Source organism: Prionailurus bengalensis, chromosome D3, assembly GCF_016509475.1.
Source record: "Prionailurus bengalensis isolate Pbe53 chromosome D3, Fcat_Pben_1.1_paternal_pri, whole genome shotgun sequence".
In the NCBI taxonomy this organism is placed as follows: Eukaryota; Metazoa; Chordata; class Mammalia; order Carnivora; family Felidae; genus Prionailurus; species Prionailurus bengalensis.
The window spans coordinates 76,862,227-76,875,076 of record NC_057356.1 but is presented as its reverse complement, the minus strand read 5'-3'; the positions used below and the strand labels follow the sequence as shown (position 1 = coordinate 76,875,076).

The 12,850-nt window shown below is 48.5% G+C and overlaps 1 protein-coding gene across 18 annotated transcripts in view; it reads right to left on the bottom strand.

Moving 5' to 3' along the window:
* NEDD4L (NEDD4 like E3 ubiquitin protein ligase) overlaps window positions 1-12,850 on the bottom strand; it is a 345,318-nt gene that overhangs the window by 84,305 nt on the left and 248,163 nt on the right. For all 18 annotated transcript variants that reach the window (XM_043558980.1, XM_043558977.1, XM_043558978.1 and 15 more), the window contains one exon: window positions 1,327-1,377. In XM_043558980.1, coding sequence (XP_043414915.1) covers window positions 1,327-1,377 — 51 coding nt within the window. The remainder of the gene's footprint in view (window positions 1-1,326; window positions 1,378-12,850) is intronic.

Sequence of the window (12,850 nt, the reverse complement as noted above, 5' to 3'; positions counted from 1 at the left end):
TCACTTTTCCTTCCAGTCTTTGGGAAGGGAACATGCTCGAAACCTTCCTTCCTCAAGAGCTCCCCTGAGTCAGTAAGAATAAATTGCTTGCTATCACAATCCTTTCACAACATCTCTTCAGAGCTTCCTGGGTAAGACACAGTCTTTCTTGGTATTTAACATATGGTAACAGCCACCATTTCAATGCAGCAGACTTGCACTAGGCAGTTTAAGTCACTTTGGTTTATAGACTGTTGATGCTATTTGCTCACAAAGTATTTAAAAAAATTAACAAGGGGGAGCCTGGGTGGCTTCCGTTGGTTAAGCCTCTGATTTCGGCTCAGATCATGATCTCTCAGTTGGTGGGTTCAAGCCCCGTGTCGGGCTCTGTGCTGACAGCTCAGGGCCTGGAGCCCGCTTTGGATTCTGTCTCTCTCCCCCTCTCTCTGCCCCTCCCCTGCTTGTATCCTCTCAAAAGTAAACATTTTAAAAAAGCTAACAAAATTAACAAAATGGCCTTGGAAGGCAGAAACATTTGACTTACCCTCTCTTAGATACTATTTGAGTCACTTTGTGCTGCCCTATGGAAGAAGGAGCAGGAGGGGTGGCGACGGAACAATCTGGAAAACCGTAGCTGAAATTTGAGCCAACCTGCCTTTCCCCAAGGCCTCCAGGTCAAGTCTCCCCAGGCTACCTACATCGCCTCTGAGCACACAGAAGACACCGTTAGCCTCAGTCACCAGTCACAAACTCCAACTCAGCTGAGCAGAGAGAAATGGCAACAACATCACACGGGCTAACTCAGTACAGTTTCTAAGGCTGCGGTGGGTGACGCCAGCTGACGAGTGCGCCCAGAACCAACAGCTTCTTTTCCCGGGTCTTCCTGCCGCCTGAGAAAAGCCACACACCCCAATCTGGGAAGCGCTAGCCTGTAGGGATGTAGCCCAGGAGAAAGGGCACGTGTAATTCTACACAAAGACAACAAATGTCTGAGTGGCCCCAAAGGGTGGATTTGCAAGCGAACACGTTCCGGTGACAAGGGCGAGGGTTGGACGGAGAAAGGGAGCTGTTTTCCACGATATGACAAAGGAAGCCCAGAAGAGAAAGAGGCTGGTGATGCAGACAGGCATACTTGGATGACTCGGATACGCCCGATTTTCACAGTTTAGCTCTCTGCCATCCCCCCGAAGACAACTGCTTTCTAGAAAGGGCCAGGGTCAGAGTACATGCCCTTCATGTCAGCCTGCTCCAATGCCTTGAGGAAATACTGCTCTGAAACACACCCAACCGGCAACAATGAAAAGCGCTGCTCACGGCATGCACCATGAAGCAGGTAATGGTCCTTACCGGGAGATGATTCAGGGGTATGTCCACCTGTCCCAGGAAGTCGTCTCGGGTCTGTGGAGAAGAGAGCAAAGAGTTAATGTCCCCATCTATCCACTGAGCATCGGTATTCTTTAAAATATTTAACCTGTGGGGCGCCTGGGTGGCTCGGTCGGTTCAGCGTCCGACTTCGGCTCAGGTCATGATCTCACAGTCCGTGAGTTTGAGCCCCGCATCGGGCTCTGTGCTGAGACCTCGGAGCCTGGAGCCTGCTTTGGATTCTGTGTCTCCCTCTCTCTCTGCCCCTCCCCTGCTCATGCTCTGTCTCTCTGTGCCTCAAAAATACATAAAACATTAAAAAAATAAAATAAAATAAAATAAAATATTTAATGTTTCCTTAACATAATGATTCTGTATAAGTCACGGGATGAAACGTACAGCATATAGTCATGGCACCGTAACAGCGTTGTAGGGCGACAGAGGGTAGCTACACTTGTGAGCCCTGCATGAGTGAGGTACGGTGTCATCACCATGTCGCAGACCTGAAACTAACGTAACGCTGCGTGCCAACGATGCTTCAGTTAAAAAAAGAAAAAAAAAAAAAGTTTCTTTATAAATAGAAAGGGCCAGGGCCTGACACTGGAGTGCAGCGTCCGTGCGGATGCGTGCAAGGCAGAAGGCCCTGATGACTGGCAGACAGATGTCGCCTGGGAGACAGGGAGGAGCCCAGGGCGTGGTCCACCAGAACCTGAGCTGCCCGAGCCCCTGCAGGGTGTCCGTGACCCCCCAGAATGGAAACAAATCGGCTCTTGGAACTGGGGAGCATGTGATCAGTACGGGAAGGGACACGCGGGACCACAGAGGGTTTGGGGGCACAGCTGGCCCAGTTCACACAGGAAACAGTAGTGACATCTTGGGAACATTCTAACAAATATTTAAGTGCTACAAAGAGCTTCCTGAGAGCTGAGAGTCCAGGGAGAGAGTAAAAGTCTAATGATTAACAAATCTTACAGATTACTTCTCATTAAAAAATGGCCTCAAACTTGCACTCTTATAAGTACACTACTCTGGAATCCAAGTTCATGGATTAAGTTTGCTGGTTAATTTCGGGACACACCGTACTTCTTCCTGTCTCTGTCCTACCACACAGCATTCATCTTTCTGACGTGAGACCTAGATGAAATTCACTGGGAGGAGCTCACGACCCCCCTTTCAGACCCGGGAAGTCCTAACTCAGGTCCAGGGGGCACTGGCCTGGACCACAGGGTGTTCAACAGGTCTCGCTGACACTACGTCCTGTAAAGGTGCTTGTGTCACGGCTTCGGACATTTAGGTGACCCTGGCGTAGAAGTCTGTTACCCTCTTATAAACACACGCAGCTTCTTACCATATTCAAAATGCCTAAAAGCTGGAAAAGTTCTTCAGGTGAAATCCGACCCGTCCCACTGCTAGCCTGAGGAAAAGCCCAAGAGAGAATCCAGACCTCCTAACCCCAAATCCTGGGTTCTTGTTTTCACTCCTTGCTGGCTTACCGAGGAATTTTCTAATTTACAGAACCTTTTTTTTTTTTTTTTTTTTAATGTTTACTTATTCTTGAGAAAGGGAGAGAGACAGAGTCAGAGCGTGAGCGGGGCAAGGGCAGAGAGAGAGAGACACACAGAATCCAGAGCAGGCTCCAACCTCTAAGTTGTCAGCACAGAGCCCGACGTGGGGCTCAAACCCACAATCCATGAGATCATGACCCGAGGGAAAGTCGGACGCTCAAAGTCACCCAGGCGCCCAGAAACTACTTTTTAAACGTACCTGGAAAACTTCTCTTCTTGCATTTGAAAAGAAGCAGTTGGTAACCATGAATGAGATTTACTGAAATGATTTGCTCCAAGCTCAGGATTTCCTTCTAGGTCATTTAAAAAAATTTGATTAACTAGATAGCTATCCGTCTCCTCTAGACGATGCACAGCAAAAAATCAAAGTCACCACTGGCCAGGTGTACGTAAAGCAGGAGACTAGCCCCAGTCCTCATGATGCGATTCTCCTGTACTTTTTTTTTTTTTATCTTGGCTACTTTGGCTACAACCCAGCATGCAAACACCTCATCTAGCACAAAGCTACAGGTGCCAATTAATGCTGTGGATCTCAACAAAAGTAGCCATCGGCAGAAGGTCCAGAAAAGACGTCTTTGCTGCCCAAAGTGATGGGGAGTGCTCTTGCTCTCCATCTGACAAATTTAATTATAAAGCTAGTGTGAATGTTAGTTAACAAAAACCAGAAGCGTGTTGACTACTGACCATAAACTGTTCATCTATCTAACGTGAGTAGTGTAGTATTGCCACTTGCCCCCTGTCCCCTCCTGCTACCCGTGAAGGAAAAGGCCAGGGGATACAAACATCAGAGGAAGACGGGCTCCCTTGAAGGGGCTTGATGCCCTCCTATCTCTGAAAAGCGACGCATCAATCGTTCACCTAAGTGCATCTTAATAACAAGTCACAAAAAACACCGACGTGCCCATGCTGCTTTGCTGGGGAGATGTTATCGGAGCTGTAAACCGGTCAAGTGCATGCAGCTTTGCCCAGGCACCTGCCGCTCAGGGCTACAGTAGTGAGGCAGGCGCTACACTCGGGCCACTTAGTACCAAAGTCTCACTAACTGTCGCGAAAGCAAAGCGGGACGCCAGCTCTGTGCTTCTCACGGGGACAGCGGCTCAATACGGTGTGGGTGGGAAGAGATTCTCATGATAGCAGTTTGAGGAGACTTGGTGGGGCTCTATTAAAATGCCCATTTGGGGCGTTCTCTTGGCCAATGCCTCCTGTTCGGACTCTGCTGCTGCTTCCCACAAATGGAGCAGGTGACAGAATCCCCGGGGCACTCGCTGTCAAAGTCAGCAGCTTTGCTTGTACCTTCCCAGGTTTTCACACTTGACTTAATACACAATTTCTAAAATAGCCAAAGATGAAGCAACTTCACGAACAGAGCAAACGGAAGGCTCTTTCTGGTTTACATCAAGGGTGATTGTAGTCAGACCACATTTTATTTTATTTTATTTTTTAATGTTTATTTACTTTTGACAGAGAGAGACAGAGCATGAGTGGGGGAGGGCCAGAGAGAGGGAGACCCAGAATCGGAAGCAGGCTCCAGGCTCCGAGCTGTCAGCACAGAGCCCGACGCGGGGCTCGAACTCACGGACCGCAAGATCATGACCTGAGCTGGAGATGGACGCTCAACTGACTGAGCCACCCAGGCGCCCTCACATTTTAGATAAAATAGGGATCAAGTATGGGACAGCACATGGTACGGAGAAATTGGCTTAAATGTTTCACCAGTCAATGGAACGTGATGGGTTTGGAAACCCAGCCCACCGTCGCCAGAACTATAGAAGCTTCAGGAAGTGTAAAACACGTAGGTTAATGAGAACATACCAACTTTAAAACACACCTTCAATTCCACAGGAGGGATCTAGCAGGGGATCGGAGAGCCCACCAGTGGCCTACATGCTGGAGAAGGGGAGTGTCTCAAGGACGCCGGACTGTGCTGTTGTGGTAGGATCCCCACCCACGGGCCCCGGAGAGACCATGTCTGAGGCCACCGCAACATCCGGACGTTGCCGAGGCCACCTTACACCAGTGTTGTGAAAATACAATAATCAAATCAATTTTTGGCAATTTCCATGACACAATTATTTCCATCAAGCATCATGCTGACGATGAGCCTATGAAAACCAAACTGATTTCAGCTCACACTGGCGTTCCTTGTGCTTGTTTGTAAGCGGTAAATGCTGTCAGTTTCAACCTTAATTACCTGTCCTGTTCTAAAGGCTGCAAATGTGCAAGTCAGTAACACAATTATAAATGCTCCCCTCTGACAAGCCACCAAATATTTTCCAACCTAATGACAAGGCAAAATGGAGCCCCTGAAATGTGTCAATACAAGGTGAAGCAAAAATCCATATTCCATTACTGGAGAAGTCAAATACATACACCTGACACGGTCTTAGAGCTTGCTCTCTAAATGGTGATCACAGTGTACTGAAGACTGCCCCTCTCCCCTTTAAAATAACTATCCCCATTTAAATATTTTATTAAAACTTTTTAAAAAATGTTCATTTATTGTTGAGAGAGACAGAACATGAGCAGGGAAGGGGCAGAGAGAATGGGGAGACACAGAATCTGAAGCAGGCTCCAGGCTCTGAACTGTCAGCACAGAGCCCAACGTGAGGCTCGGACCCATGAACTGATATCATGACCTGAGCCGAAGTCCGAGGCTTAACTTGACTGAGCCACCCAAGCGCCTCAGGACAGTCATTTTTAAACATGAATTGCAACCCTGCTGGCAGCTCATGAGAAGCACTTTTTAAAAAATAAATATAGTAAGGGGCACCTGGGTGGCCCCGTTGGTTAAGTGTCTGATTCTTGATTTTGGCTCAGGTCACGATCCCAGGGTTGTGAGATCGAGCCCCATGTCAGGCTCTGCACTTGGCATGGAGCCTGCTCAGGATTCTCTCTCTCCCTCTGCCCCTTGTATACACTGTCACACACACGCTCGCTCGCTTACTCTCTCTCAAAAAAAAAAAAAATTAAATAGGAGATAGAAAATATCAGTGCCTCGCATGAAATGTACATACAGTTTCAAGACAATGGGTTCTGTTAACACACATGAAAGAATGTGTACTAAGCTGTGATGTGAAATTAATTTCCTTTTGTGTGTTTGCCATCCCAGGTTTAAAAGCCACTCAATCACATTAAATGGAAACCATCCAGTGCTACCAACTGCCTGGGGTTTAATCCTAGAAATTATTAAGTAGTGACTTCCAGGAAGACCGTAGTTAGAATTTCTCAAGCCACATGGAAGAAACGTATTGAGGAATCAGAATATAAGCTACAGAAAAAGAATTTAAGAGTAAAGCTATAGCGTGATTAGTTCTGTGTCTCTTACAAGTTGAAGGTAAACCTCACAACACTAAGTCAAAAACAAAAACAAAACCCATTCGCTTTCCCGCTAACCCATGAAATGTGACTTCCCCGTCTGCTTCCTCCCAAAGCCCACGCTCCAGCACCAGGACCGAGTTGATGGGGGCAACAGGTTCTATTTTTCGAGAGGTACGTACTCTGAATAATCTAAATAATGAACGCTTGAGAGCCTTTTACAGAAGCTTTTATTTTTATTTTTAATGTTTATTTATTTTTGAGATAGAGACAGAGCATGAACGGGGGAGGGTCAGAGAGAGGGAGACACAGAATCTGAAACAGGCTCCAGGCTCTGAGCTGTCAGCACAGAGCCCGACGCGGGGCTCGAACTCACGGACCGCGAGATCACGACCTGAGCCGAAGTCGGACGCTTAACCGACTGAGCCACCCAGGCGCCCCTACAGAAGCTTTTAGACAAAGGGTTACAAATACCCTAACTCCTCAACAGTTAGTGTCCGGGAGAGTCACCTGAATGTCAATTTGCATTTAGCTGTAGGTGCTGTCTCACTCCTCACTAAAGCATGAGGCTGGCTTTGTCGCCGCACGGAAGGGAGGAAGGACTGTCCTGTTTCTCCTTGCGCTTGTCCCAGACATCAGCCTCCGCCACGCGGACGGCGCGGCTGGGGCTCGCAAAGACCCAGTGAGTCTGGCCTCCACCCACACCACACGCTGCAGAATCCGATGTGTCACCACCTGGTGGCCTCTGGCTTTCGAGATGACTTGCCTTAAAATAGGTCACCGAAGTTGCCGTAATCCACGAGTCAACCGGCATTCTACTAGAAATAAAAAGGTGCAACAATGAAATGCCCTCTGAATGCACACGTGCTTGCCAAAATTCACTCGTAAAAGCAAACACAACTGGATACTTGCTCAGAAAGACACATGCCACGTTCACACTGCCCGCCCCTCTGCCATTTCAGTTTTCTAAGCTGAGGGACAAGACCTCCCATTCACGAAAACAGGGCAAGGTAGGTCCTGGAGACGCCAGCTCTTATTTACAAAAACAAACGAGCCTTCCGTGTCAACGAGATGTCAGAGCAGGCCCACGGGACCTTTGCAGGCTCCTAGAAAACCACACTGGGAAGGCGGGTGGAATTTAATCACGGCGGATGAATGTGCTATCGTGAAGAGTATTTATTTTAAAGGACGCTCTGCTCAAAGCTCAGACTGCAAACCAGAAGGGGTAAACGGAGCAAAGAACCACCGTACTGGCAAAGACTCAAGCCGGCCTCGCAAGAGCGGCGTGGCTTCAATCCAGGAGAGGCCGAAAAGTACACACCGAGCTGCGCGAAGGCACTCGCGTGTGGGCTCAGAGGGAGTCCCAGCTGCTGCGGGGACCCAGTCGTCACGGGAGGGGATGAGATGTGCTTAGTGTCCCCTCTTTCCTCAGAGGGCGGAGGTGGTTCAAGAACATTCAGTCCTCTTCCCTATCTAAACAGAGGCATGGTCCAGGGCACAGGTCAAAGGAGGGCCACGGAAATCACAGCTCGTTGTAGTACAAGCACTTGATAATCTGAATTTGGGGCCCAATCACCTCTAGGGGTGTAAAAACTGGGAAAGAACTCTGGGGACGAGACGCACAAGATGGGACCTTGTAAAGGTGCAGAGACAAGGTGCCCCGGTTTCCTAGGGAGAGAAACTAACCAGCCTTGTGCAACAGAATGCGAGGCACCCACAGAATTTGAAAAATTCTAAATAGTCACAGTGAAAAGTAGAAGACAGATAAAATTAATTCTAATAATTTATTTTAGTTGAGCCCATACCTCCAAAATGCTATCTCAACGTGTAACTGAGAGAAAGATGGCTAGTGAGCTATTTTACGTTCTCCTTTTCACGAAGTCTTTGAAATCGGTGCCCATCCCTGGCCTGCAGCACACTGCGGTGTGGACCATCCACATCCCCGCTGCTCAGCAGCCACGGGCGGCCAGTGTCTGTGCAGCTCCACGAGGCAGACACCACGCACCCCAGCTGCCGCTGCATATCAGAGACACGGACGGGATGCCTCGGGCCCAGCACAGAGGGAGGGATTCCATCTGCCAAGGGTCAAGGGCAAGGACACCTGCACAAAGGAACTTGAGCAGGGTCACGAAGTAGGAGTTGGCTAGGGGGGGACGGAAGGGGGTCGCGAGGGAAGGGTGTGCAGCCAGAGGCGCCGGGCTAACGTTGTGGATGTGGGCACATGGCAGGAAAAGAGAACAGGGGCCACGATGAAGGGAACGACTGGCAGGGACTGCATTTTAGAAAGGTCCCCTGACAGCTGGAAGAAGTGACTGCAGGGGAAGATGCGGAAGAGAGAGGGTAGGCTGTCTGGATGAGGCGGTGCGAGGGTCTGGACCACGCAGGTAAGGGGAAGGCTCAGTGTTAGTTCAGAAGCGCCCTGTTCCTGGACTCTCCTGGTCACTGTGGAATGAGCGAACGGGCAAGATCATGTATGCCAAGTCCTTACCATGGGGCCCAGAGGAGCACTTGGGAGCCAGTGTTAGTGGGAACCCAGCAGCGACAAGAACAGAGACGTCATTGACTTAATAGTGACACAAAGCAAGTGCACAAGATGGTGGAGGAAAAGGCCCGGGGGGGGGGGGGGGGGAGGGGGAGGGGAAGGTGTGGCCAGGCTGCCGTCCCATCTCAGGCAGTGGGCCACCTGCGGGCGCAGGGTCATTACCCGCACCGTGTGCCACCCTGATGTTCACCTCCTCTCCATTCCTGTTTGCAAAGAGAGGTCCTCCCCCTCATCCAGACAAGCTTAGTGACATACACCTAGGAGGACGGACCATCACCCACAATCATCTAATCTTCCAGGGAGGGAAGAGGCCACAGCCCGTCACCCTACGTAGTCTGGGGCACAGCCTGGCATCACGATTATCCCTTACACCTGCTTCAGAGCTGCCCAGCCTCACCAATGACCCTGACACCGTTTCTTGTAAGGAGAGTTTATCTTTGTAAATAATGCAAATGCAGAGAAACATTAGGTGTTATGGTCGTTCCTGGTAAAAGTTAGTTGCTGAATAAACTAAAACATTTTAATGAATATAATCTGCTAAAAATAAGGTAAACATTCATACGTATTCTCCTTCCTACAAAGCAAACTGACCTGAGATTGCATTTCAAAGTTAACTTAAAAGGAAAACGTGTGGGGCACCTGGCTGGCTCAGTCAGTTAAGCATCCGACTTCAGCTCAGGTCACGATCTCATGGTTCGAGGGTTCAAGCCTGGCGTCAGGCTCTATGCCTACGGTTCGCAGCCTGGAGCCCGCTTCGGATTCTGTATCTCCCTCTCTCTCTACTCTCCCCCCAACCCCTGCCCCCCTCTCCCTCTCTCTCTCGGAAATAAACATTAAAAATAAATAAATAAATAAATAAATAAAAGGAAAATGCGTCACTGGGTTCATTTAATGACACCACGTTGTTTAATTTTGTGCTTTTGATTTTATCCTACGACTTCCTAAGATTTCAATTGCCGAAGATTTCAGAATAATTTCCTCAAGATCAGTATCTCATTTCTTCTCCGAGGAAGTTTTAAAATCAAATTTCTTTGCAAGCAATTTAAATAATAGATTATATGTATAAAGGAGAAAAAAAATAAGGCAGAGACACCTTTGGATTCTGCGGTTTGTCTCTGAACTCAGCTACCAAAGAAGAGACCTTAATAAATCACCTGCAGAAGTTCACGACAGGTGCCCTTAGTAGCCAGAACAGGGTCGTTGGGATATTGGGGAAAAGGGAACCTAAGTAACCTCAAGTTCAATGTCGGGTTCATTAGCATGCTCTTCCTCATACATCTCAAAGCATCTGAAACCAGCAGTCGTCCATCTGTCGTCCCCTTGCCCGGCCAGCCAATGGCTCTGCAGGTGTGGGATAAGGTACTCAAGCAGACGACGAGGTTACATGGAACTCAATGTGGTCTCGTTCTTGGCATTTCAGCGAGTGACAATCCTGAACTGGAGTTCTACAGGTTTCCACGAGGACACTGACTGTTCATAAAGGCGCCATGAAGACAGCCTGAGGTTGAGCTTCGGCAATCCCGGGCCGATCCTGCTTAGTACTCTCTTTTCGGCACTGGCCATACTCTGGCCGCAATCACATCTCGGGCCAGGGGACTCCAGCGAAGCTCGCCGGGGGGGGGGGGAGAGCTCCAGCCATAGTCTGGTAAAGGGCTTCGAGACTGCAAAGCGTAACAAGCTACTGCGTAGCTCTCCCATGATGGGCCCGAGACTATTGTCTGCACGTTGAGAAACTTGCCCAAGGTCACTGAGTTGGTCAGTAGTAGCCAGAATGTGACCCCAAGCAGTCTGGCTCCGGAGCCCGTGGCCTCACCAGCACAGTACAGAGCGGACAACTTCACGTACAAGGGTCTTAAGGAAAACCCTGCACAGGCTCCTCACTTCCCCTCAGGAAATCCCAGTTTGCTATGCTGTGTCCTCAACTCCCATCTCCTCAGGGTGACACCTGCCAGGTTCAGTTCTTGCGACCTGCAAACTCCTACGGGACATAATCTCGGATTTGTCACGTGCATATTCTTGCCTATGTTCTTCTCTCATCTACTACAGGTCTTTTAAAAGATCTTGTCTTCAATCAATCCCCACACTCAACGTGGGGCGTGAACTCACAACCCCGAGATCAAGAGTCATCCACTGACTGAGCCCGCCAGGCGCCCCTCATCTATATCCTAATAAACAATGAAATGAGCAAAGTGTAAGTTTGAAAAGGAAATGAAACGGGGTGATTTTTATTCTTACGAAGCACCCCCTTCCTATCTTTCAAAGTGGGACTCTCAAACCGGAGTGTGCCCGCCTCTGTGGACACACAAAGACCTTCTGAGAAGTTGGGCACGGGTGGTTTTAAAGAAATCATGTTCTACATCCTACCATTCGTTCTCTTCCCTAAACCCCATCTGCCCGAGAAACAGTGTCGTCTGCTGCTGCCTCTCCTTCCCTACCTGCTTTTACCTAAACCACAGCTCCCCTTCCCCTGCTTTCCAAAGAAAGGTTTACTCCTCACCCTTCCTGAAGCTTACCAGCACGCATTTGGCCGGGTGTAAAAAGCAGGGGACGAAGGGAGGCTTTGAAAACGTACAGCCCCGGAGGGAGCAAAGAGAGAAGACAGAACACAAGAGACACATCTTTCACCACAGCCTGGGGGACGGGCTCCTTCAAGGCACCGAATGGCAGTGTCTCGCATATCTACCATCTGCCCAATTTTCTTTTTATTTGATTTTTAAGATGAAGTCAGATTTTTAGTGATAGGAAATAAGCCTCCTATGGCTGACTGTATTAAATAATAAGGAACGATCGTTAATTTTGTGGCAGATATTTTCCATAAAATGAGCCATGTCTGTAGTTGCAAAATGAAAAATATCCAAATTTTTCATGCACTCAATACACTAGAAATTATATCTTTTGCAGCTACTGGACTAATAACTCACGGAGCTACTGATAAATTACAGGTGTCAAAAATGTATGAGAAAAAAATTTTTTTTAATGTGTGAGACACCGTTCTTCAAAATTCTTCATAAGGTTCACTAAGCAAAAATGTCTGGAGACTACAGTTCAAGGCACATAATCCATCATAAGGTGTCAGGTCATTAACTGGGTTGTTATTAAAAAGTTTCCCTCAGAGCTCATTAAGTATTTAAAGCTTCTTCCTCTAAGGTACAGACAGGATTTGTAGACGGCGACGGAAGTGAAAACAAAAAACGAAAAGTTCAAAATGGAAATCACCCCCTTTCTATCTGTGGTGTCGGTGAGAAACAGTCTGGACAGGAAAACTTCCAAGCTTTGCAAAAAAATTACGCAAACAATTACCGGACAATTTAAAACACGAAATGTGAAGGATGAGGAGAAACTTATGTTAATTGAAGATTCTGGCGGGTGTGAATTCAAGACCAGAGTGTGTCCCCTCTTCCGCTCCCTGCAAGATACGGAGGACACAAGCCCTCCTTCCAGTCTCCTGGAGACAGAATAATGTCAACAGGTACCTGAGTTACGTCTTTCTGAGCACGATGGGCAGGACTGAGGTGTGGAGTTAACCAGGGGTTCTCCAGGCCTCGATGGACATTAGAATCTTCTGACAAGCCCTAACAAGTCAGGTACCCAGGCCTCTCCCGAGATAATGAAATTTCTGGCAGACGGGCTCAGACACAGGTGTGCTTCAAAAGCTCTCCGGGTTACTCTCATCTGTGGCCAGGGTTGACAGCCACGGAGTAAAGTTCTAGGTTTTCCTTGTTCACGAGAGAAACCGCACTTAACCTGCAAAACTGGCAGACTTATGCCGATGAGCAGCCTGACATCGAATTGCAATCTTTCTAAAAGTTTAAATAGTTCTCCCTGCCTCTCCTCCTCTTCTCCCCTCATTTGTGCCTCTATAGTCCTCCCACTGGACAACCGGCTGGGCCCATTTACGTATGTTGGTAAATTAACTCCGTGGGCCTAGAACGTGGATGAGATAGGGGGGAGGGGGAGGCATTTTGGCTGCTCCTGTTCAGAGACTTAGCCTTCTGGTCCGACAATGCCGGGATATTAGTAAGACTCACAGGTGTACAAAACATAGGGATTTCACTGGTCATGGCCACGAACTACCTGCTTGCCACTC